Source organism: Cetorhinus maximus, chromosome 2 (genome assembly GCF_964194155.1).
Source record: "Cetorhinus maximus chromosome 2, sCetMax3.hap1.1, whole genome shotgun sequence".
NCBI lineage: Eukaryota > Metazoa > Chordata > Chondrichthyes > Lamniformes > Cetorhinidae > Cetorhinus > Cetorhinus maximus.
Window position 1 is genome coordinate 18,784,402 of NC_135880.1, and position 26,895 is coordinate 18,811,296.

Below are 26,895 nucleotides of genomic sequence, written 5' to 3' on the forward strand. Positions count from 1 at the left end.
TTTCACTCTCTGTCAACTTCAGCTCATCCAAAACTCTTATTAACTCATGCCACGCCCTGTTCACCCATCACCCCTATACTTGCTGATCTGCACTGGCAGGTCAGATAATATTTTGAGATTAAAATTCTCATCCTTGTGTCAAATCCCTTCATGGCCTCACCCCTCCCTATTTTTGTGGCTTCCTCCAGCCTAAAATCTACCAAGATCTCTGCATAACTCCAGCTCTGACATCTTGCTTATCACTGATTATTCATTCTCCCACCAAATCTATTTGCCTCTCCACCTCTCTCCTCCTTTAAGACACTCCTTAAAAGCTCCCCCATTTAATCAAGTTCTTAACGTCTCTAGTGGCTTGCTGTCGAACTTTGTTTGATAAAGCTCTCATTAAGCACTATGTTAAAGGCGCTATGTAAAAGCACGTTGTTGCTGGGGAGATCCTGCGTTCTGCCAATATAGGAGAAGGTGGGATAGTTTGGTTTGGTAACACTGAAAAGTTAAGAAGATCTTGGCATGTGATAATACTCAGAAGAAGGAAAAGTAGAAAGGGGTGAAGTAGCTAGCACGGCTACATAATTAAATATTAATGTAACAATAACTGTTTAGAATTTCAAGTATGAGCCTCAGAAAATGCCTGCCTCCCTTAGCTAGATTCGGTCCAAAATATAAAAAGTCAGAAGTTGAATATCGTTTTGATGTGAAACTTAGGCTATGAAAATTTAGTAAATTTGTCTTCTAGTTAGTTTTCAAATCATTTGGGAAACAAAAACTCAGAAATATTGGGCAGAATTTTGCCCTTGGTGGGCATGCGGGCCCCACCGGCTCGGCGGTGGGCGGACAGCCGCCTGCCGCCATTTTGAGTGGGCGGGCCAATTAAGGCCCACCCAGCGGCATGTCCGACAGGAAGCGCTATGCTTTACATTTATTAAAGTTTTTAAAAAGGAACATGAAACCTCATCCTGCCAGTGGATGAGGTTTCATGTATTATCAGAAGCCCACTGGGGCTCCTGGCCTGCCCGCCAGTCTAAAGGTTGCACGGGCAGGGTCTTTAATTACTTTAATTACCCTGTCAATGGCCTCAATTGACCATTGACAGGTCGACGGGCGGACAGCTGATTTCGCTGTCCACCTGCCTTCCTGAAAATTTAAAGGGACTGGGATGACGTCGGGGGTTCCTCCCGACATAATCCCGTGTCATTTTCCCGTCAGCGAGTGGGCCCCGCCCCCAAATCGCTGACAGGAAAATTCTGGCCATTGGTACAGCATGAGAATGGCAGAGTGCCACTTGCACTGAGAAGTACTCCAATCATCCTGTTGCCTCCATTCAGCTAACCGAGGAATAGCTCTGGAGGAAATTGCAAGCCAAGGCTTTTGAGGGAGTTTAAGGCCTCAACCTAAAATCATTGATGAAGATGTCACCACCCAGGGCACCAAACAGTGGTTTACTTGTACTTCTTTCAATTTAGCATACCGCTTTCGCTGCTTACGTTTCCTGTACATTGGGGAGAGCAAAAGAAGATTGAATGATTGCTTTGTTGACCACCTCTGTTCAGCCTACAAATATGATCCTGAGCTTCTGATTGCTTGCGATTTTAATTTTCCACCCCACTCACTCTGACCTCTCAATTCTGTTCCAGTGAAGTTTGAGGGACAGCACCTTACCTTTCACTTAGTCACTTTACAGCCTTCCAGACACACCATCTACAATTTCACATCATTACCACTGCTGCCATTTTTTTTTGGGGCAGCAGGTACATTAATAGTAATGATTCTGCTTTTCCTGTTTACACCATTGTAAACACATCTTTGGTTCGTTACATGTCCTATTACTTCTCCGGTTTGTCTTGCACCATCATCCTTTGCCATTTCATCTCTCCTGTCTTCTACCCGCTTGCTTCCTTTTTGTTCTTTCCTCCCCACCCTTCCCCCCACTTCTGTACTTGCTTAAAACCTATAAATCTGTACCATTTTCCAGTTCTGATGAAAGGACATCGACCTGAAACATTAACTCTGTTTCTCTTTCCACAGATGGTGTTTAAACTGCTGAGCTTTTCCAATGTTTTCTGTTTACATTCCTTAAAAATTCTTACTGTTAATTTTTGGATTATCTTGCTTTTGATTCCTACAACCCTGAACTGTTCAGTTTTGTTTGTTGCTGTTTTACTTTGCAATGCATGCTGCCAATGTAACATTCAGGAAATGCGGGGAAACATCCTGATTTGTTTATTTATTTATATATATGTGTATAATATAAAGATCCCCTGTTACATTGCTCATTAAGTTGTTTTAGAAAGATTAGCTCATGTAAATGAAACTTTTCAATAGAAATTTGCTTCATTGTATTTAAAATCATGGAATCATACAGCACAGAAGGAGACTATTTGGCCCATTGTGTTTTGCTGACTCTTTGCAAGAGCTGTCTAATGAATTCCACTCCTGCTGTTCCCCGTTGCCCTGCACATTTTTTTTTAAAAGTATATATCCACTTCCTTTTTGAAAGTTACTATTGAATTTGCCTCCACTATCCTTTCAGGCAATACGTTCCAGATCATGACAACTCAATGAGTAAGAAAAATTCTCCTCAGCTCCCTGCTGGCCCTTTTTGTCAGTTTTTCTCTTTGTATATAACGCATTTGTTGTGGCAATGGTAAGGATGATAGACACCATGAAAATAAAGAAGCACTGTCTATTTATATACAATTGACTGGGGGAATAATGAGAACCAAAGTGTTTCCAACTGTAGCAGGCCCTGTTGGCCTTCTTGTTGTGTCATAAATCATGTCAAACTGGAATTAGCTGAGCTACACCAAATATATTATACTGATTAATCTCCTGTTGTGTTTCATTTGGGGAATTAAGACCAAGTGTAGTCTTCAGGCAAAGTAGAGTTGTGGCATATAATTGCATCACAGCTTGAAATCATAATTCAGTACTAAAATTAATTAATTAATTAACTGCACCCAATGTTATTCCTTAATTTTGCCAATCACAGTTCTAACAACAAAGAAGCATATGTAAAAAATGTTTCCTCGTAAAATTTTCATCTACAAAGAATTATTTCAAATATATTTTTTACACTTATGCAGGAGTGTAAATATGCCCAAAAAAACAAGTATTGAAATCACATAAATTGAGAGTGTTGGGTTTGTTGCTTATGCAACAGAAAACACCTGGGCATTGGTAAAGAAGCAGCAGCCAGTAGACAGAATGGAATGTAATCTGCCCAGCAACTGCCAGGCACCATTTTCACAGCAACAACTTTAAACTCATGGGGCAGGATTTTACCGTCGGTGAGCGGGGGTGGGGCCCACTCGCCGACGCGTAAAATGACGCGGGATGACGTCGGGCGGAACTCCTGATGTCATCCTGTCCCATTTAAATTTTAAGGAAGGCGGGGGCGCAGCAAAATCAGCTGCACGCCTGTCAACCTGTTAATGGCCACTTGAGGCCATTGACAGATCAATTAAAGTAATTAGTGGACTTGCCTGTCCAATCTTAAGGTTGTCGGACAGGCCAAGAGCCCCAGCAGGAAGTAGAAAAAACATGAACCTTCATCCACAGGCGGGATGAGGTTTCATGTGGGTTTTAAAAATTTTAATGAAGTTCTGTTGGAAATTATGAACATGTCCCAACTCATGTGAGGGAAATTTTTATTTCTATTTTTAATATTTTTGCACGTAGAGCCGATCTCCCTGAGGCAGCACTTAGCCTCAGGGAGATGAGTGTGCTCTTTCGTGCGCATGCGCAAAAGAGCACACTCTCGATTTTAGGCATTCCCCCCCCACCCGCACAAGGAGCACATAGCGCTTCCCAGCGGACGTCATGCTGGGCGGGCCTTAATTGGCCCGCCTACGTAAAATGGCGCTGGACCTCTGATCGGAAGCGCACCTGACAAGGGGAAAATTCAGCCCATGGAAAATCTGCAAAAAAAAACTCATGACGCAAAGCTAATCACCAGACATGAAAAGGCAGACCAATAATTAAAATATTTAAAATTTGATACTAAAATTAATTTTTAATTTATCTAGTTGTTGTCTTATTGAGTTCTCTGCCTGATGGCAGGTCATTGGCGATTATTTGCCAAATGAAAGCAAAGTGCCATGATTTTTACAAAAGGTAGGGGGAGGAGGCAGATCCCTAATCTACCTCAACCAGAATGGGAATTGAACCCCATGCTGTTGGCACTAATCTGATCCACACAGCTAACTGAGCTAACTGCCTCACACCCCACCCCTCCACCCTCCATTAATAAGTACGATCTAACAGCCATTACAGAGACATAGCTGCAGGATTACATAGATTGGGACTTAAATTTTGAAGAGTATGCGTCTTTTGGGAAGGATAAGAAGGTAAGAAAAGGTGGAAGGCTGCTTCTGTTAATCAAAGACGACATTAGCACAATAGAGAAGGATGACTTAAGTTCAGGAAATCAGGATATGGAAGGTTTGGGTAGAGATGAGGAATGATGAAGGCAAGAAGTCATTTGTGGGAGTGGTGTATGGGCCCCTGACAGTAATCACACAGTAGGATGGGGTATCAAAAAAAAAATAATGGGAGCTTGTCAGAAAGGTACGGCAATTATCATGGGGAATTTTAATCTACATATGGACTGGAATAATCTGGTGGACTAAGGTAGTGTAGATGACGAATTCATAGAATGCTTTTGGGATAATTTTTTAGATCATGATCTGGAGCCAACCAGAGAGCAGGCTATACTAGACCTGGTATTGTACAATGAGGTAGGATTAATTAATGACCTCATAGTGAAGGTGTCCCCAGGTAGCAGTGATCATAATATGATTGAATTTTGCATTCAGTTTGAGGGAGAGAAGAGTGGGTCAAAGTCTAGCATTTTAAAATTCAATAAGGGCAATTGTGAGGGCATGAAAGCAGAGCTAGCAAAAGTGAACTGGTAATTTAGGTTAAGGGATAGGTCAACAGAGATGCAGTGGCAGACATTTAGAGGGATATCTCAGAATACACAAAGTAGACACATTTCAATGAGAAAGAAAAATTCCAATGGGAGGACCCGCCATCTGTGGTTAATTAAAAAGTTAAAGATAGTATTAAACTTAAAGAAAAGCATATAATTGCGCAAAGATGGGTGGCAGGTCAGAAGATTGGACAGAATATATAAAATAGCAAAGAATGACTAAAAGATTGATAGGGAAGGAAAAATTAGAGTTCGAGAGAAAGCTAGCTGGAAATGTAAATACAGACAATAAGAGTTTCTATAGATAGTTAGAAATGAAAAGAGTTAACAAAGTGAGCGTCCGTCCTATAGAACGTGATTCGGGGGAGTTAATAATGGAACAGAAGGAGATGGCAGGTGAATTGAACAGGTATTTTGCATTGGCATATAAGTAACATCTAAGAAACAGCTGTTAAGTCAGGAATTGGAAGGGAGGGAGGAACTCAAGAAAATTACAATCACCAGGGAAGTGGCATTTAGCAAATTGTTGGAACTGTGGGTTGATAAGTCCCTGGGTCCTGATGGATTTCATCCTAGGGTCTTCAAAGAAGTGGTTAGTGAGATAGTTGATGCATTGGTTTTAATTTTCCAAAATTCACTAGATTCGGGGAAGGTTCCATTAGATTGGAAAATAGCTAATGTACTCCTTTATTCAAAAAGGGAGGGAAGCACAAAGTGGGAAACTACAGGCCAGTTAGCCTAACATCTGTTATAGAGAAAATGTTAGAAGCTATAATTCAAGACATGGGCCAGAATTTTCCCGTCGGCAATTTGGGGGCGGGGCCCGCTCGCCGATGGGAAAATGTTGCGGGATGACATCGGGAGGAACCCCTGACGTCATCCTGGTCCCTTTAAATTTTCAGGAAGGCGGGCAGACAGAGAAATCAGCTGTCCGCCCGCCGACCTGTCAATGGCCAATTGAGGCTATTGACAGGGTAACTTAAGTAATTAAAGGCCCTGCCCATCCAACCTTAAGGTTGGCAGGCAGGCCAGGAGCCCCAGCAGGCTTCTGATAATACATGAAACCTCATCCACTGGCGGGATGAGATTTCATGTTCCTTTTTGAAAACTTTAATAAATGTAATGTGATATTTATTAACGTGTCCCATCTTGTGTGACATTGTCACATGAGGGGGACATATTAATAATATTCTTATTTCTCTATTTTTTAACTTTTGTACACTGTCACTAATCTCCCTGAGACAGCACTTTGTCTCAGGGAGCACTGCGCTCTTTCGCGTGCATGCGCGAAAGAGTGCACTTTGACAGCTGGGGGTTCCCCCCCTGCCCCCCCCTCACAGGAAGCGCATAGCGCTTCTTGTTGGGCAGGTCGCTGGATGGGCCTTAATTGGCCCGCCCACTCAAAATGGCGGCAGGTCCCGTTTCGGTGGTGGGGGTTGGCTGTCCACCCGCTGCTGAACCGGTGGGGCCCGCGTGCCCACCAAGGGCAAAATTCTGCCCATTATAACAGGGCACCTAGATAAAATCAAAGTAATCAGGCAGTGTCAACATGGTTTTGTGAAAGGGAAATCATGTTTAACCAATTGATTGGAGTTCTTTGAAGAAGTAACAGATGCTGTGGACAAAGATGGATGTACTGTACTTAGATTTTCAGAAGGCATTTGATAAAGTACCTCGTCAAAGGTTGTTGTGGAAAATTAAAGCTCATGGTGTTCGGGGTAACATATTGGCATGGATAGAAGATTGGCTATCTAACAGGAAACAGAGAATAGGCATGTGGGTCATTTTCTGGTTAGCACATATGACGAGTGGCATGCCATACGGACAAGTGCTGGGGTCTCAACTCTTTACAATTTATATGAAAGACTTGGATGAAGGGACCGAAGGAATGGTTGCTAAATTTGTTGATGACACAAAGATAGGAAGGAATGTATGTTGTGAAGAGAACATAAGGAGGCTACAAAGGGTATAGATAGATTAGGTGAGTAGCAAAGACCTGGCAAATGGGTTATAGTGTGGGAAAATGTGAGTTTATTCATTTAGGAAGAATAAAAAAGCATATTATCAAAATGTTGAGAGATTGCAAAGCTCTGAGATGCAGAGGGATCTGGTGTCCGCATAAATCGCAGAAGGTTAGTATGCAGGTGCAGCAAGTATCACTGTCGCTGGTTCAAAATCCTGGAAATCCCTTCCTAACAGCACTGTGGGTGTACCCACACAACATGGACTGCAGTGGTTCAAGAAGGCAGCTCTCCAGGGCAACTAGGGATAGGTAATAAATGCTGGCTCAGCCAGCGAAACCCACATCCCATGAATGAATTTTAAAAAAGTAATTAGAAACTCATAGAATGTTATAATTTATTGCAAAGGGGATTGAATACAAGAGTAGGGAGGTTATGCTTCATTTATATAGGGCATTGGTGTTACTACGTCTGGAGTATTGTGCACATTTTTGGTCTCCTTATTTAAGGAAAGATGTAATTGCACTGGAAGCAGTTCAGAGAAGGTTTAGTAGATTAATACTTGGAATGGAGGGGTTGTTTTATGAGGAATGGCTGGGAGGTTAGGTTTGTATCTACTAGAGTTTAGAAGAATAAGAAGCGACTTGATTGAAACATGTAAGATCCTGAGGGGACTGGATAGGGCGGATGTGGAGAGGATGTTTCCTCTTCTGGGAGAATCTAGAACTAGGGGCCACTGTTTAAAAATAAGTGGTTGCCCATTTAAGACAGTGATGAGAAAAACTTCTTTCTCTCAGAGAGTTGTGAGACTTTGGAATTCACTTTCTCAAAAGTTGGCTGAGTCAGCCTTTGAATACCTTTAAGGCAAAAGTAGATAGATTCTTGATAAGCAAAGAGGTGAAAGGTTATCGGGGGTAGGCAGGAAGAGTGATTTTGAGGTGAAAATCAGATCAGCCACGATCTTATTGAATGGCAGAGCAGGCTCGAGGGGCCGAGTGGTCTACTCTTCCTAATTCATATGTTCGTATCTATCTAGCCTGCTCATCACAATTCCATAATCATCTGTAGTAAAAATTGTGTGATAAAAGACAGAGTTTTAAAAAAGGAGAAAGCTAGAAAAGACTTTTTAATGCTTAAGGAAATATTACAAAAATCTTAAATTTCTGTATACTTTGGTTGGAATGAAGACATGGCAAATCTTAAGATATATTGATTCCTCATTAATTAACAGAAGAGAGGAAAACTTCATTCAATACAATGATAATATATATTAAATAGGTATGAGCACCTACACTCAGCTCATATTGCTACCATAGAAGATCAGATTCTTGTCATCTTGGCTTGAGCCCATTTACTCCTGCACCCTGTTCTTGTGCAGAGCTGAGTGGCATTCTATACTGATATTGTGCCTGCTACCTGCTTTGTTGGACCCTTAGTTAATGAAAAGTTCACGTTGTGATCAAATTTCTAGGTCTGTAGATCTCAAAAGCAATCACTGCTGTGGGGGACAGCAGGCTGGGTAAATTTGAGATCGGCAGTGATAGAACATTGAAAAGTTGTATCACAGCACCATCTACAGGTGGGACTAGTTAAGAGCAAGATTCCTCCACAAGTGTTAATGAAATACATGCTACATGTAGTGAATTTAATATAAAGAAAGATTTGCACTTCATGACTTCAAGACATTCCAAAGCGCTTTACAGCCAATTAAGTTCTTTTGAAACATAGCCACTCTTGAAATGACTGAAACACGGCAACCAATTTGTGCACAACAAACTCCCAAAAAGAACAATGTGATAATGACCAGAAAATCTGTTTTTGGGGCATATAGGCTAACAGAATGGGCAGACAAATGGCAGATGGAACTTAATACAGAGGAAGTTTGAGGTAACGCATTTTGGCTTAAGGAATAGGGACTTAATGGCACAGGTCTAAAAAAGTGTGCAGGAACAGAGGGACTTGGGGGTACATGTGCATTGATCTTTGAAGGCGGCAGGACATATTGAGAGTGGTTAGAAAAGCTTATGGGACCTTGGGCTTCATAAAAGGAGATATTGAGTCTAAAGCAGGGAAGCATGCTGAACTGTTGTATAACTCTGTTTAGGCCAGAACCTGGGCCCAGTTCTGGTCACCACACTTTAGAAAGGATGCGAGGATCTTTGAGAGGGTGCAGAGGAGATTTGCCAGAATGGTTCTAGGGAACAGGAATTTTAGATTCAATGTCAAGTTGGAAAAGCTGGGGTTGTTCCCCTTGGAGCAAAGAAAATCGAGGGAGATTTGATAGACGTGTACAAGATTATGACAGGTTTAGATAAGGTAAACAAAAATAAGCTGATCGTACAGAGGCTAGGGAGTCACATATTTAAGGTTTTGGGCAAGAGATGCAAGGGGATGTGAGAGATTTTTTTTAATGCCATGGTTGGTAATGACCTTGAATTTGCTGCCAATGTTCTAAGGGTGGCAGAAGCAGAGATGATCAATGAGTTCAAAATGAAATTTGGTGGACACTTGAGGAAAATAAACTTGCAAGGCTACAGGGATAGTGAATGAGAATGGCACTGACTGGATTGCTCTGCAGAGAACCGACATGGACTTAATGGCCAAGCAGCCCCCTTCTGTGCCTTTATGACCATATGACTAGTGATTGTTGGGACACTGGGAATAACGCCCCTGCTCTTCCCTGAAATAGTGCAATGGGCCCTTTTATATCCACCTTTGAGAGTAGATTAGACCTCAATTTAACATCTTATCCAAAAGATGGAACCTCTGACAGTGCAGCACTCCCTCGTACTGTGCTGGAATGTCAGCTTAGATTTTGTTCTCATCTCTGCAATGGGTCTTGAACCCACAAACTTCTGACGCGGAGGTGAGAGTGATTCAACAGATACCTGCTACAATTGTATTTGTTAATGAAATTGTATTCTGAGTTAAAGATTTAGTAGTAAAATTGTCAAGCTATGTTTATGGTTGGGTTGGTGAAAAACTTCAATCTATGTGAGGAAGTAATAGGACCCAATGCACATTCAGGAGCAAGTTGGGCCTCATAAGGAAGGAGTCATGTGCTGGAGAAGGACTTGGGAGTCGAGAATTATGGGGAGGGCAGGCAGCTTAGCCGTGATTTTATTGAATGGTGGAGCAGGCTTGAGGGGCTAACTGGCCTGTTCCTGCTCCTATTTCTTATGTTCTTGTGTTTTTTGTACCCATGAGAGAGAGGAATTTTTTTCTAAATCAGAAGGCAGCTGTAAATCAAGCCTTAAGCTCTTGGTTAAGGTAGCTCTCATTTGAAAGATGTGATATGATGGATACATGCTAGATGATAGATAATCTTCATTTATGTGTTGTCTCTTATGGTATACATCAATAGTAACATCCTGCTCTCTATGGTATTTTTTTCCAAATATGCTACGTTACTAAGCTGGTATTCATTCTGCAACTATTTATGTTAAATGCTTCTAATGCAATGATTTATGATAAGGATATTCTCTTCTGAATTAAAAAAAAACCTAATTCTGTCAAAGTATTGAATTTTAAATACTTAAATTTATATTTAAATTACATGTTTCTGAAGAACATTAGGGTGGATTTCATCTATGGTTGTTCCCAGTTCAGAATGCTGCTCGGAAGGTGTGCAGCCCAGGAAATTGTGGGCTCGAGTGCCTGATTTTCCATCCATTTAAATTAGTGAACAAATAAATCAGACACTGCAGGCCTGTGATTTCTCAACAAGCACTCTCTGCAAATGCCATTCTGTGCTGGGAGTACCTAACAGTGGATCAGCCCTATAGAAGTAGCACCATAATATGTGTGCGCGCATCCACCAGCATGTGTTGGAAAGAAAGTGAAAGGGAATAAACTTCTCCATTTCTTTTTAGATAAAACCTTTGGTGGAACGTCATTTATCCAGTAATGAAATGAAAACAATTCACATTTCATCCAATCCTGAAAATGAAGTTGTTGAAGATAAACCTGTTAGAGAATATTCAGAACTACCCAGTTCACATGAAGTAAGTATTGTTCAATTGAACCTAAATGAAGGACAAATCTGATGCAAGATTTAGGAGGAAACTAATGAAATAAGTCCAGTTAGTCATACTTAAATAGTGTCAAACCTGATCCCATAGGTTGTAGGAGGAAGGGATGATTGAGGAAAGTGACCAGAACTAGAGTACTTGAGAAGAAATATGATGAGTGCGTTATGCAGGGCCACAATAACTTCTTCTGAATTGTTCTCTAGGCTTGTAAGATGGTATTGGAAATGGTTGTTAAGTAATCCTTAAGCAATATCCTCAGTACTTTAATTTGAGAGCATTAAGTTAAATATTACAGCACAATGAGACTGTAGACTTTTGGGCAGAATTTTAACAAGGTGGGATAATGGTAGGGGGGAAGGAGGAGGTGACAAAAATGGAGGGTGGAGGCGGGGAGACCTTGTCATATCAGCTCCCTGCCCAAGTACCAGGGAATTTTATTGATGGTGGGACCGGCATCCGACTGGCAAATTTAAATATCCAAATGCCTTATTAAGGGCCATTTTACAGGCCGTTGGCATTTTTCCAACAGCAGATTGACCCCCTCCCCTGCCCCCTCCCGCCAGGTGGGGAGATTACCAGTTGAATACAGGTGGCCGCCCATCGGCTCTTCAAGGGGGAAGCAGTTTTTGAATCAAAGAGGAAACCGTGGGTGGTGAATGTAGCCCTTGTGGCTCCAGTGCTTTCCACAGAGGAGTTTCCCTCCATCAATCTAATTTTTACATTTAAAAAAAATTTTGGCCTACCTGGGGTAGGCTGCAGGGCCTCTTCCTCAGAAATGACCATGATTCCTGGTGGCATTACTGAGGTTCCTCAGCAGCTGGAAAGCAGCTCACGAGGGCAGGCGACATCCTGAACTGGGCAGTAACCCCGGTGGCAGTCTATTCATGAGTTGCTGCATGTAAAATTATTGGAGAAGTCCAACTAGCTGGTTGTGTATCCAATGCGCTTTTCTGGTTGCTGTCGGGACTCCGACCTTTTTAAAAAATTCTGCCCTTTGTCTCTGGTTACACAGTTTTAATGGTTGGAAAATCAAGAATGCAGGGAATCAGCGTATTGATCTGCATAACCAACTTCAATTGACAGGAGCGCAGATCAGAGAGTAAAGCATCATAATTTCAAGGCTTTTACCTTGAAAGTAGTCTACATAGATTCATTGCTTCAGAAATCCCCAGGCAGGAGATTTAGTGTTCTGAAATTTAACATTGATGTTGAAGGCTTTTAAGTTCCATTTTGAATGCTGAATTATCTTTGATTCTATCTTATCTTTACTGTAAGATTTTTACTTTAAAAAAATTCCTGTGGGAAAATGTTATAATTTCTGGCTAAAAATTTGGAGGAGTTCAATTCAATATTACATAAACATTCATTCATTTTGCCCTCACCAGATGCTATGTTTATGTGCCGTTGAAAGGGACCTAGAAAAGTGAGTGAGATTTGAGCAGGTCAGATGAGTTGACAAATCTCTTGACTTTCAGGTCAAAGGACATAAAAACTAATTAGAAAACCCAACTCAATGATAACCGAAAGCGCAGATTTATAAATGCTTTATCAATGTCAGTATAGGTAAATCAATATTCTAAGCTCAAAGAAGTTAATTTGTTAAAATTAGCTCCAGATTCATTCATCGTCATTTTGGACTAAATGCTTCTCTGATTTCACTGGCAAGTTCTTCCCAGTACCTTTGCTGATACTCCACCCCTTGAACAATTTCTGGATCCATTCCGTCTCCGCAGTTGACTCCAAACTTGGACAATGGATTTTGGATACTCCAATCTGACACCATGCTATCTACAAACTGACTTCATCTCAGCACAGGGCCTAAGACTTTAACTTTGGATTGTTTCATGTTTCTTCCTTGTACATTGTTACAACCATGACATATCTTGCATAATTTCTACCATAACTAGGTAATAAGAAATTTACTTTAGGGCTATGACATGCATGTTTTGGCTGACACTGGATCCAAGTCCATTACTTTCTTTTATTGTTATCCTCTTCCCGGTCCAGCTGTTTTCTCTCCTCTTTCTGGAGCTCAGCCGTGCCATCTGTCATTTGTCCATCTTAGGTACTTTACCCTGTCAAATCCCTACAAATCCATCACTACTTTTCTGCCTTTAAACTCTTCCTTATACTTTCTCAAGCTTGAATTCCCTGTGATTAAGACTATAGCTACCCCCTGTGTGTCTCTTATCATTCCTTGTGAGCTCATCAAGCATCTATTGGTGCTCCTTGATAACAACCCTAACTGCTCCACCTTTCTCTCTAATATTCCCATGCAGTAGACCTGGGACTGAGCTTCACCAAACTTCCTCCTGCTTTGCTCACATCAACAATCACCGTCTCCTTCAACTCTACTCACAATCACTGTCTGTTTTGTTTTTGTTCTGAAAAGCCTATTAACTGGCATGTTCACTATAGGAAGGATGCTGGGGCAAAAGAGAGATTCACGCGGGTGCTGCCTGGTGTCAAGAATTATAAGTATAAACAGATTGGGGCTTGTTTTTCTTTAGAACAGGGGAACAGGGTAACTTGATAGAGGTGTTTAAAATCTGAAGAGATGGGAATACGGGGTTAGAAACAGACTGTTTCTAGAATGAGGAGGCATAGACATTGGAGATGTGGCACAGCGAGCAGGAGAAACATTTTTAGCATATCTTCACGCACACATTTTTTCCTTTGGAGAATAGTGTGGAGGTGGTGGAGGGATTCCCAGGTTGATTATCAGCCCATCGCACCATGTCAGGAACACTCCTTCCATGGCCAACAAGAACCCGGAGCTTCTGGCCCACAGGGAGGGAAGCTACCACTACACCACAACCGTTTTAATGCAGAAGTTATTGGAGTTAATGATTGACTTAAATACCAACATCGAATAATAGATTTAGACAAGTACTTGAAGGAAAGAGGGATAAAGGAATATGGGAACAAAATAGACCCATGGCTACTTGTGTGGAGGGTAAACACTAACGTGGAATGGTTGGGCTGATTAGCCTGTTCCCATGTTGTAATCTGTATGTATTTTCATGTTAAAAACCTTTGGTTTCTGTGACCCTTTTTGGCATTCTTTTAATATCTCATTCTTTGGCTCAGCATCAATTTTCCTTTTTCTCTGATACACCATGGGATATTTTTCTACATTCAAGGTGCCGTATATAACTTCCTGCAGCTGTAATAGTAGTATTACTAGAAGTATATTAACCCTACCATTTCTTATCTGGAACTGTGATTTTAGACATACACTATTTTATTGTAGCAGCAACCTTGAGCTGAAGCACTGATGAAATAGAAGATTATCTTTCTCCTGGTGCATATGGAATCCATAAACATGGTACAAACTATATTTAAAAGCTTCGAGGTTTTTGGTGGAAGGGGCTTGGAAAAGTTGTGATGATGCCTTTTTAAACAATTGTCACCATAAACAACAGTTAATTTATTGTTATCAATACTTATTTTTTTTTTAAAGCTGAACGAGTTGTTTCTTGCTTGACAGTCACAGGCACTAGAGATCGAAATGCTTAAGCATCAGATTGCCAAATGTCAGGAGAAGCTCCAAGTACTGGACGTGGTACAGAGTAAGCTGCAGGCTTTAGAATGTGCGACAGCTGGAAAAGTGATTATAGATGAGAGGGATTGGAATAATCTGCTGAGCCGTGTTGTTCTGCTAGAAACTCAGCTGTTACTGCATTCCAGAAAGGTAATCCAGAGTTTTATTTTTAGACATACTTAGTTTGCAGGACAATTCAACTGCAGGCTGCATCACAACCAAATCTGACCCTGTTCTTACACAGTGTGAGCACTTCTAACGTGGCTCAATGGCTAATGACCAGGATTGAGAATTTCCAGCTACTCCACCTCGCCCTTTCCAAGCCCTTGGGCACTGAGGCCAGGTGAGATCAGCTAGCTCAACCGGGACCAGAAATCCCCGTCACAGCTCCTCTTCTCCCCGTGTAAGCCTATTAAGCCACAACAAGAGCCCTCCTTAAAGTATAGTATTTCTGACCTTGCTATACTTCATTCTTCATGAGAGAATTTCCGTCTTGAAATACTTCCTTGCATTTCCTTTCTCTTCTGTTTTATTTTCTAGTACTGTTTCTTATTTTACCCCCTCGGCTACAACCTGCTCCAAAGTTTGCTGTTCTAAAGTTGTGCACCTTTGTATTACAGTTTGTGACTTCAGCTTTTAATACAATATCAAATCGATACACTGATCACTAAAACAGAGTAGCCACCTTAAGTTCTGAATGGATGAACAGTAAATCTAATATTGCAACAGCTCTAGGGTTCTGATTGTGTGTTTTTTATGGTCACTAAATATCTTTATAAAATTGCCTGCATTTTCACATATTCTTTTTCTGATCTTATCGCTGTTTTGAAGCTCTGAAATCTCCATAATTATCAAGACAATGGTCCATTTGCTACCAAATTGTCAAATTAATTATTAGGCTAATGATGCTTACTGTTGTTTTTGTGCAAATGCTATAACAACTCAAATGAGGGCAGATGTATGCTTAAATGCAATAATGCAAAAGTTGCTGTCATAGACGTGCTTATGTTCACTCAGTATTAATGCCTACTTCATTGGCATATCCATGCCAAAAGCTCTTTAACTGTTTTCTCCCCATCTTGAGTTTCCGTAATCAATAATGACAGTAAGGCCTGGATTTTGATCAAGTTGTGATGACTTGGAAGCCCTCTATAAATGAATGGCTGGAACTCTTGACCTCATTCCCAGGCTGTCTAATTTTCAGGGTGCGGGCTGGTTCAGGTCACGAGCCAGCACCCAGAACTCCCAATGTGGCTGGCTCCATGGCGGAGGTAGGCATGTCCTATTCCTCAGAATGGGGGGAAAAAAAACAGACTGGGCTTGTTTCCACTGGAGTTTAAAAGAGTGAGGGGTGATTTGATTGAAGTATACAAGATCTTGAGTGGCCTTGACAAGGTAGACGTCGGAAGGATGTTTCCTCATATGAGTGAGTCCAAAACTAGGGGGCACTGTTTTAAAATTAGGGGTCACCCTTTTAGGACAGAGAGGAGGAGAAATTTTTTCTTTGAGGGTTGTGCGACTTTGGAACTCTGCCTCAGTAGGTGGTGGAGGTGGGGTCGTTGAATATTTTTAAGGCAGAGGTAGGTAGATTCTTGTTAGGCAAGGGAATCAAAGGTTATCAGGGTTAGATGGGAATCAAAACACAAGAAGATCAGCCATGATCTTATTGAATGGCGGAGCAGGCTCGAAGGGCCGAATGGTGTACTCATGTTCCTATTTCTTATGTTCTTATGTTGCATATTTCTTTGCTTTTCCTAGGAATAGAGCAAAGAACCTCCGTTTATTTAAGAGGTATTAAAAGAGCCACTTAATGGCAACATTGACATCAAACATACCATATGACTTCATAGAAGAATTAAGTACTACCAAGAGAGAGCCACCCTATGCAGTTACCAACTTAGTGCAGTGTTTCAGAATCAGAATCACAGAATCACAGTGCAGAAGAGGCCCTTCGGCCCATCGAGTCTGCACCAACACGTGAGAAACACCTGACCTAGCTACCTAATCCCATTTACCAGCACTTGGCTCATAGCCTTGAATGTTATGACGTGCCAAGTGCTCATCCAGGTACTTTTTAACGGATGTGAGGCAACCCGCCTCCACCACCCTCCCAGGCAGTGCATTCTAGTCCGTCACCACCCTCTGGGTAAATAAGTTTTTCCTCACATCCCCACTAAGCCTCCTGCCCCTCACCCTTGTGACTGACCCTTCAACTAAGGGGAAGAGCTGCTACCTATTCACTCTAGCGATGTCCTGTGGGTCCACCCATAGATTGCCCCCTTGGTCCCTTATGGGCCCTACTCTTTCCCTGGTTATCCTCTTCCCATTGATATACTTATAGAATATCTTGGGATTTTCCCTATTTTTACCAGCCAGAGCTTTCTCATATCCCCTCTTTGCTCCCCTAATTGCTTTCTGAAGCTCTACCCTCCATTGTCTGTACTCCACTAATGCCTCTGCTGATTTGCTTGCCTTGTACCTGCTAAAAGCCTCTCTTTTCCTTCTCATTGTAACCTGAATATCTCTGGTCATCCATGGTTCTCTGGGCTTGTTACTCCTTCCTATCACCCTAGAGGGAAAATGTTGAGCTTGTACCCTCCTCATTTCCTTTTTAAACACCCCCCACTGCTCTTCTGTAGATTTCCCCACAAGTAACTGTTCCCAATCTACCTTGGCCAGATCCTGCCTTATTTTACTAAAATCCACTCTCCCCCAATCCAAAACATTTTTTTGCAACTTGTCGATTTAACCTAATCTTTCAACCTAAGATTTAATGTTTTCCAGACTAAATAATGACCCAGTTTTTTGGTAGCGATGACAGCAAAGCTATCAGCGTTTGCCATCATAACTCCTCTGAAACGGAATGCAGCTTCTGGAGTGCACGCATGAACAACACACATCCAGACTTTGTTGTCAGTGATTCCACAGTTTCTGGAAAAACTGATTTTATATGCGTGGAATGTCAAATTTCATAACATTTTTATCTAAAGTTTGTTTCTGATATTTCAACGCCTACCTTAATTGCTGCCATAAGAATGCATCAGTGTGATTGACTGCTTACCTTGTGAATGTCATCACTGCTGTTAGAAACCTGGAGATCCCCTTGATTTGGCGCCAGATTCAAACTGACATAGGGAAAGGGAAAATCTACAGCATATTGATCCCCCGATATTTGCGGGCAGCTTTCTTTGGGGTCAGCGGTGAGTGCTAGCTTCTCTGCAAACTATGAAATCTGAGTCATAGTTTCTAGCGATCTGCACTGGTGTTGTTCAGAGGTTATCAAATAATATGCTAAATATTTGAGAAAGATGGGATTAATTAGTAGATCTTTCAGAGTGCTGAAAGGCCCTGTGGCCCTTTTACTGTGGTTTATGATTTCATGGGCAGAATCGTCCATGTCCATTGTCCTCAGGTGTGTTGGGTAGTGTGAGTGGACAATATGACGTGAAATCCAAAAATTAGATTCACAATGTTGTAAAACTAGTTTGTAATTGTCCATTCAGCCCGTCGATGGCGAGCTGCATTTCCTGCCATCGAATATCGGGAACCTCATTGTAATATGTCAGCATATCGTTGTAAGGCTAGCCCGCTGGACTCATCACCCCTCCCACTGGATCGTCTGCCAATCATGCCGACCTGTTTCACAACAGCATATAAAAGGCGTGCACTGGTGGGCTGCACTTTGAGGGGAACTTAGGTGAGTGCACGTTAACGTTGTGGAGCGCTCGCGTTGCTGGACTTCAAGTTGTTGGACTTCAAGGTTGAGGCGCATTGGGCTGGGGGAGGGGAGTCGAAGGCTGCCCTGCAGTTGAAGGTAGCACACAAGCACGTGCGGGGTTGGGGGGAATGTGGGAAAGGGAAGCGGCCACACATTAGGGACACCTTGTATAAAGCGACCATTCCTCTGCAGCTGAGACCGATCAGGCGCAGGCGCAGCCGCATTGAAATGATTGGAGCCGGGCCTCTAGCTTATCTGCCCACTCAAACAACGCAGAGGCATCAAAGTGCCACCAAGTGCTCCAGAGCTTTTCAGCCCTCAGGCACAGACTGCAAACTATTGAGCATTTAAGTGGACTGCAGAATAGTTGGGCAACTGGATACGTTGTACAGTCTCCTTACTAAAGCTGGCCGTGGAGCAGTCACTGGTGGAGCCGCTCACAGCCCCTCGCAATGTCATCATCCCGATTTGAACCAGTCTCCCCCATTGTTCAAGCTAACAGTGCAGCTTTGCAGCGGGGCTTAGGAGAATGCCTGAGCTGAGAGCACAACATGCAGTCCATTAGTCCAATGCTGCTAATTGGTCAGGTGGAATGGGGCGGTGGAAGGTGGGGCTTTGGGCAGCCATGCAGCCCTCCAATCTCCGGCCATCCGAGAGGTGGCCAGCACTTCCCGGGATGCGTTAAGGGCCTTATGACTTAACCAAGATAGGTTCTTCGTATACCCATGCTAACCCACACATCTCTCTTTTTCATCCTGCAGGAGGAGTACGTCAGGATCATGGAGCCTGGTGAACTAGCTGTATGCCTCGTGGCATGCAGAGAGTGAAGGCAATGGGGAAAAGAGTAACTGAGGCGCCTGGTTGCGCAGAGGGAGGAGCAACACCCTCTGGGAGAAGGAGCAGCTGGGGCTCCCATACACGCCGCCGAAGAGCCTCAGTGAGCCGTTGCTGGTCAGCGCCTAGGTAGACCCAGGGTCTGTAGACGTCGTCTTTCATTCCTGCAGATGACCGAGAACCAGTGTCGCTGAAGACTGCACGTGTCTGGGGAACTGGTCGGTTACATCTGCAGTTACTGCAGGATTTGGTGCCATGTGGACATGGAGGGCATCCACTGCCAGTGGCTGTGAAAGTGACAGTGGCGCTCCATTTCTATGCCAGCGGCTCCTTTCAGGGCTCCGCAGGTGACCTCTGTGGGATATCACAAGCCTCCACCCACAAATACACCCATGAAGTCATGGATGCTGAGGGCACACAACTTTGTGCATTTCGCCTGAGACTAGGAGAGCCAGGATGCAAGAGTGATTGGATTTGCCCAGAGCTCAGGTTTCCCACAGGTGCAGGGTGCCATTGACTGCACTCATATGATGCTCAGTTTCCTGCCGCAACATGTGGTCAAATATGTCAACCGCAAGGGATTCCATTCACTGAATGTGCAGCTGAATGTGCGACCACAAAAAACGCATCCTGCAGGTCTACGCACAGTTTCCAGGGAGGTTGCATGATTCCTATGCTCTCAGTTGGTCCCAGATCCCTGATGTCTTCCAGGGTCCAAAAAGGCTGCAGGATGGGTCCTTGGGGACAAGGGCTAGCCACAGAGGACATGGCTGATGACACCCGTGCAGTGGCCTCAGATTGCAGCAGAGCGACGGCATAACGAGGCTCATGCTGCAACTCGCAATTTGGTGGAGCAAGCCATTGAAATGCTGAAGATGAGGTTCTGGTGCCTGGACCGGTCTGGTGGGGCCCTGCAATATAGTCCACAGAGGGTGTCACGCATCGTCGTCACCTGCTGCGCCCTTTACAACCTGGCGCTGCAACCGGGGGAGGAGCTGGCTGAGGAGGCGACATGGGAGCTGGAGGTCTCCTCTGATGAGGAGGACATCGACGCTCCTCGAGCTATGGAGCTGGAGCTGCTGGGGTCACAGGAAGAGGGGATTTGGATGGGCTTGACACTCCCAGAGTCACCAGGGTGGATGGCCCCGGGGTGTGCTCCTGCTGATTCTCCCTATGGGTGCCCAAGGGCCCCTGGCTGACTCCTTAGGAGAAGGGGTAGCTGGAGTGAGATCAAGCTGCCCTGCACCCCTCTCATGTATTCACTGTTGAAGGCCAACTATGGCACCAGCAATGGAGTTCAGCCCACGCAGCAGTGCAGGAGCAATGTCCTGGACCAAGGTCTCAATGGCGGCTGCCTTCCTACCAGTGTTGACCTCGGTGCATTGGCATGCTGGCATTATCACCTCAGCCTGAAAGTGGACGGACTTCTCTATCGTGCCTTGCAATCTGAGGAGTGCGGTGGACATCCTTTCCTGATGTTCCCGAGCTTGCCTTTGCAGCTCCAGCAACTGTGACATGACCGAATCCAGATGCTTGTCATCTGACTCTGGCCTCCAGCAGTCTTTCGAGTGCCAGACACCTGGGAAGTCCCTGCCATCGCCTTCTGTGGATCAGAAAGTGCAATGTGCTCACCAGATTGTGATCCTGAGGCTAAATCTAGGTCCCACCAAGGTGTGTGTCTCTGTGCTGGTGGAGGGTGGGGTGAGTGCTGTGACAGGAGTTCAAGGAGGGTGCCTTCAGATTCTTCTTCAGCGGTTTCTTCGGGGCCTACTTGGAGGCCCTGGGTTGTGGACTCTGTTAGCTGTTTGGCAGACGTGCCTGAGAAAGCAAGAAGAGATAATTAGTACATGGCAATGGCCTATGAAACAGGACACATCAGTCACAGCATGGTTTGAGGCATGTCGCTTGTCATTTTAATTCTCCATTCTGCTCCCAATCTGACCTTTCTATCCATGGCATGCTAGTGTCCCAGTGATCTTCAATGCAAGTTCAAGGAACAGCACTTCACCTTTCATCCTGGCACTCTACGGTCTTCGAGACTCAATACTGAGTTCAATAACTTTAGATCAGAACCTCTGCCTCATCTTGTGCTATGTTCTTTATTAATTCATGGGAGGTGGGCATTGCAGGCTAGGCCAGCATTTATTGCCCATCCCTAATTGCCCTTGAGAAGGTGGTGATGAGCTGCCTTCTTGAACTGCTGCAGTCCGTGTGGTGTAGGTACACCCACAGTGCTATTGGGAAAGGAGTTCCAGGATTTTGACCCAATGACAGTGAAGGAACGGTGATATATTCAAAGTCAGGATGGTGAGTGGCATAGTGTTGAACTTCCAGGTGGTGGTGTTCCCATGTGTCTGCTGCTCTTGTCCTTCTAGATGGTAGTGGTCGTGGGTTTGGAAGGTGCTGTCTAAGGAGGCTCAGTGAGTGTCTGACTGAATTTGACTGAATAATTTAATAATATTAAAGTCACTTTCCTTCAATAAAATTGCTACTAAGCTGGAGAGTAGCTGCTGAAAAGAGAAAATATATTTTTATTTTGCCCATAATGGTTTTAAAGTATACCATATGATTTTTCATCTCTCTAGAATGACATATCTTCTGATTCCATCAGTGGGAATGAAGAATATACCTTGTGCCAAATGACAAGCCGCAATTCTTCAGGTAAACTGGTTATATTTTGGAGTGTAGAATTACGTTTACATACACTCGTTTCTCACAGCACATGTAGCAATTGTCTTGTATCATGTTGAGCAGATAGAGGGTGGGTTAGGAGCCACTGAATGGCAAACGTGGCTTCCCATAGGAAGGAAGACTCTTGTGCATCTCTCAGAAGACAAATTGGATATAATGTTGGTTAGCATCTGGGCTTAGATTTCCTGCCCGTGTTTCCTGCCCGTGTTCTTTCATTGAAAATAGTGGCTGACAAATGGGAAGTACCAAATATGAAACCGGGTGTACAAATAAAAGGGACTGTACGTACAAGGTAAAGTGATGTGTTTCACTGAATGCAAAATCATGAAATGCTACTTATTATTGCATGTTGGTATTCTTCACAGTTCCATCCTATGCTGATTTGCAATATTGAAAATAAAACAGGAGATAAAGCTGAGTATGTGGAGAGAGGAGCTGGAGTATAACATTTAAGTCTAATTGTTTCTTTGCCCAAAGCTCACCCCATCAGGGGACAAATCAGGAATGGGAACCCTGATTAGTTTTCCTCTTCCCTTCCCTTCACTTCCCTGTCTCCAAACTAATTACGCTAAATACAATGTAGTAACCTCTTTCCTCACTCTCCCTTTGGTATGCTGAGGTACAGAAGTACTGCATAAATTAAGCAATGGACCTGGAATCTTCTGAACTTCTATGCGTACTCCATGTGGTACATTTAACCACTTGTCCATTAGAAGAGTCACCCTTATTCATTGCATTTGGTTTTAGATAAATTAAAGGTCATTATCGTTCATTAGAAGTTTTACATTTCTGTATTGAATTTGAAGACTAAGGAATGGCATAAGTTGCTAGTAACGAATAATTGGGATTTTATCCTAAACAGGCTCAGCATCAATGTATACATCAGTGTTGAGAAAGAATTGTGATTTACACCGAAAGATGTACGTGCAATTGTAATAGTCATGCTCCTGCTATACAACACAGTTGTAGTGCTTGTGGTTTGCTTGTACTCCTCCAACATATCTTAGATATTCATATTTCTGTGAAGTGTCATTTTTGCCTCAAATTATGATAAAGTTGGAATTCTGGAGGTAATCCAATTTTGCAATGCTCTGCAGGAGGTGTCAATCAAGTTTGCACTCTAAATATTGGCAAGAGACATAAATGACCCCATATTGGAGCTGAACCAGCAATGTCTGGAGTTCTAAACAATGCCTGCCCTACTTTTTTTGTGCACTGTAAATCACAATGTCTGGTATCTGACCCTGCATAGGCGTGCTGAAAGACAGAGGTTGACCAAAGATGAACATTTCTTTGCAGATAAAGAGATGAGAGTTGAGACGCCAGAGAGTCTTAGCCATCAGTCATCTGGATACAACTCACTGCTATCAGCAGATGAATCGCCCAAAGCAGCAAACATCAATTCATTATGTCTGACAGAAGTCACGAAGGTAAGCAAAATTGGCAAAGGTTTCCTTCAAATCTTTATAAGGTCAGGAGAACATGCTAATATTAAATGCATTTTTATTGAAGGCTTTTGTGTCATAAGTGCAACCAGCACTAAAATGCAGGAGTTTGAACTGAATGTTCAAGGTGAAAAGGCCAAGAAAAATTCTGAATACAGCTTTCCAACTCAAGGGCATTCATTCAGACTCCTCTTTTAAACAAAAGGGAAAAGAAATCATTGGACAGTTATATCTTCGCTTGACACAGACATAAATAAAAATAAAAGATGATTTCCTGTGACACTGCACACAAGTAGTCAAGACCAAGGACACTTTTAGGTCAGGTAAGGTTAAAGGGCAGGGAGATAATTGAACCAAGATGGTGGAGGGAAGAGAAGACAGATGGGATGGGGAGAATTGACAGGGAAAGTGGATAGGACAGCAAGGAAGTTGACTTTGGGTGGGGTGAAAGAACAGGGGATGGTGAGAGGAAGAGGAGAAGGGAGTGAGGCCAGCTGAAGAAGGAGGGGAGATAGAAAAGGATGAGGAGGCAAAAAGATTGCAGGGGTGCTTTAGAGGGAAAGAAGGAGTTGAGGAGACAATGGGAATGGATGATGGCATCAGAGGAGGAAAGAGGGAAGGGAGGGGAGGGGTCTAGGAACATGGGACTTAGCACAAGAATAGGCCATTCAGCCCTCTGAGCCTGCTCCGCTGTTCAATAAAACCATGGTTAATCTGGTTATGATCTCAACTCCACTTTCCTGTCGGACCCCCATAACCCTTGACTCCCTTGCCTATCGAACATCTGTCTGACTCCAGCCTCCACTGTTTTCCAGAGAAGAGAATTCCACTTAGTAATGACCCTCTGAGAGAAAAAAATTCTCCTCATCTCCATCTTAAAAGGGAGAACTCATATTCTTAAAACTATGTCCCCTAGTTCTTGTCTCTCCCACAGGTGGAAACATCCTCCCAATATTTACCCTGTCAAGCCCCCTCAGGATCATTTATGTTTCAATAAGATCACCTCCCATTTTTCTAAACTCTAATGGGTATATGCCCAACCTGTTCAACCTTTCTTCACAAGATAAGCCCCTCATCCCAGTCTAGTGAACCTTCCCTGAACTACTTCAAATGCAATTATACCTATTTTAAAATAAGGAGACCAAACTGTACGCAGTATTCCAGATAGTAGTCTCATCAAGGCACTGTACAGCTGCAATAAAACGTCCCTACTTTTATATTCTACTCCCCTTGCAATAAATGCTAATATTTGCCTTCCTAATCACTTGCTATATCTGCCTACTAGCTTTTTGTGATTCGTGTACCAGGATACCCAGATCCCTGGGTATCACCGAGTTTTGCAATCTTTATTTAAATAGTATACTACTTTTCTATTCTGCATGTCAAAGTCAACAAGTTCATATTTTCCTGCACTATACTCCATCGGCCAAATTTTTGCCACTCACTTAATCTGTCTATATCCCTTTGCAGAATGTCTGCCTCTTCTTGACAACATACTTTCCTGTCTATCATCAGTAACTTTAGCTACCATATATTTGGTCTCTTCATCTAGATCATTGATGTAGATTGTAAATAGTTGAAGCCCCAGCAGTGACCCTTGTGGTAACTGTAGTTACAGTTTGCCAATCCGAAGAATACGCATTTAGCCCTACTCTCTGCTTCCTATTAGCTAACCAATCCTTTATCCATGCTAATATTTTACCCCCTACACCATGGGTAAAATTTCCCCCCGTTGGGAGGAGGGAGGGGGGTGGGGGGGCGGGGGAGTGTGGGATGGGGGCGGGGGAATGTGGGAACGGGCGACCCTCCATTCGGCCATTTCTCGTGGGCGGGCCAATTAAGGTCCGCCCAGCGTGATGTCTGCACAGGAGTGCTCGCTCCCTGTGCGGGTGGGGCTGGATTGGCAAATGCGGAAGTGCGCTCCTTCGCGCATGCGCGTGAAGGAGCGTTCCGATCTCCCTGAGACTAAGTGCTGCCTCAGGGAGACCGGTTCCCAAAGTGAAAAAGTTATTCTTTGGAAAATTTCATTTACCATCCATGCCCCCTCATGACAATGTCACATGAGTTGGGACATGGACATAACTTTAAGTAAAAGTGAATCTTAAATTTTTAATTCAGTCATGAAATCTCATCCCGCCCGTGGATGAGGTTTCATGCTTTTTCAAGTGGCCTCCAGCGTTCCTGACCTGCCCACCAACCTTAAGGTTGGATGGGCAGGTCCACTAATTGCTTTAATTGCTTTTTGAATGGCCTCATTAGGCTGACTTAGCTGTGCCCCCACCGACCTGAAAATGCAAATGAAGCGGGATGATGTTGGGAGTTCTGCCTGATGTCATTCCACGTCATTTTATGCGTCGGCAAGCGGGCCCTGCCCCCGCTCGCCGACGGGAAAATTCGTGCCCCTGTAATCTTACCTTGTATAGTAACCTTTGATGTGGTACCCTATCAAATGCCTTCTGGAAATCCATGTACACTACATCTACATGGTTCCTCTTTACCAGCCTTGTTTGTTACTTCCTCAAAAAACCCAAATAAATTAGCTCAACGTGATGTCCCTTTCACAAAACCGTGTTGAATCTGCCTGATCAAATTACGATTTTCTAAGTATCCTGCTATAACCTCCTTAATAATGGATTCTAGCAACTTCTAGAAAAGGTGGAAGAATGAACATACAAATGTACAAAATAGGAGCGGATGTAGGCCATTCAGCCCCTCGACCTGCTCCGTCAGTCAATAAGATCATGGCCATTCTCTTTGTGTTTCAAGTTGTGGGGAGGCAATGGCGTAGTGATATTGTCGCTGGACTAGTAATCCAGAGACCCAGAGTAATGCTCTGAGGGCCTGGGTTTGAATGCCGCTACGGCAGCTGGTGGAATTTGAATTCAATAAAAATCCGGAATTAAACGTCTAATAATGACCATGGAACCATTGTCGATTGTTGTGAAAACCCATCTGGTTCACTAATGTCCTTTAGGGAAGGAATCTGCTGTCCTTACCTGGTCTGGCCTACACGTGATTCCAGACCCACAGCAATGTGTTTGACTGTTAAATGCCCTCTGGACAAGGGCAATAAGGGATAGGCAATAAATGCTTGCTTAGCCAGCAACGCCCACATCCCACATGAATTTAAAGAAAGTTCCACATTTCCATCGACCCCCGATAACCTTTGATTCCCTTGCCTAACAAGAATCTATCTACCTCTGCCTTCGAAATGTCCAGTGACCCCGCCTTCTGAGGCAGAGTTCCAAAGTCACACAGCCCTCTGAGAGAAAAAAAATTCTCTTCATCTCTGTCCTATAAGGACAACCCTTAATTTTAAAACAGTGTCCCCTCGTTCTGGACCTGCCCACAAGAGGAAACACCCTTTCCACGTCCACCTTGTCAAGACCATTCAGGATCTTATAAACTTTAATCAAATCACCCCATACTCTTCTGAAATCCAGTGGAAACAAGCCCAGCCTGTCCAACCTATTCTCATAAGCTGACCCACTCATTCCAGATATCAATCCAGTAAACCTCCTCTGAAGTACCTCCAATGGATTTACATCCTTCCTTAGATAAGGAGACCAAACTGCACACAGTGTTCAAGATGCGGTCTCACCAATGCCCTGTATAACTGAGGTGTAACATCCTTACTTTTATGTTCAATTCCTCTCGTAATAAAGGATAGCATCCCATTAGCCTTCTTGATTACATGCTGTACCTGCATTGTAACCTTTTATGACTCATGCATGAGAACAC

At 43.3% G+C, this 26,895-nt stretch overlaps 1 protein-coding gene across 2 annotated transcripts in view; it reads left to right on the top strand.

Moving 5' to 3' along the window:
* Window positions 1-26,895, top strand: part of cep44 (centrosomal protein 44) — a 123,073-nt gene that overhangs the window by 84,282 nt on the left and 11,896 nt on the right. For both annotated transcript variants that reach the window (XM_078561597.1, XM_078561588.1), the window contains exons 6-9: window positions 10,764-10,895; window positions 14,413-14,616; window positions 21,604-21,679; window positions 23,009-23,139. In XM_078561597.1, coding sequence (XP_078417723.1) covers window positions 10,764-10,895; window positions 14,413-14,616; window positions 21,604-21,679; window positions 23,009-23,139 — 543 coding nt within the window. The remainder of the gene's footprint in view (window positions 1-10,763; window positions 10,896-14,412; window positions 14,617-21,603; window positions 21,680-23,008; window positions 23,140-26,895) is intronic.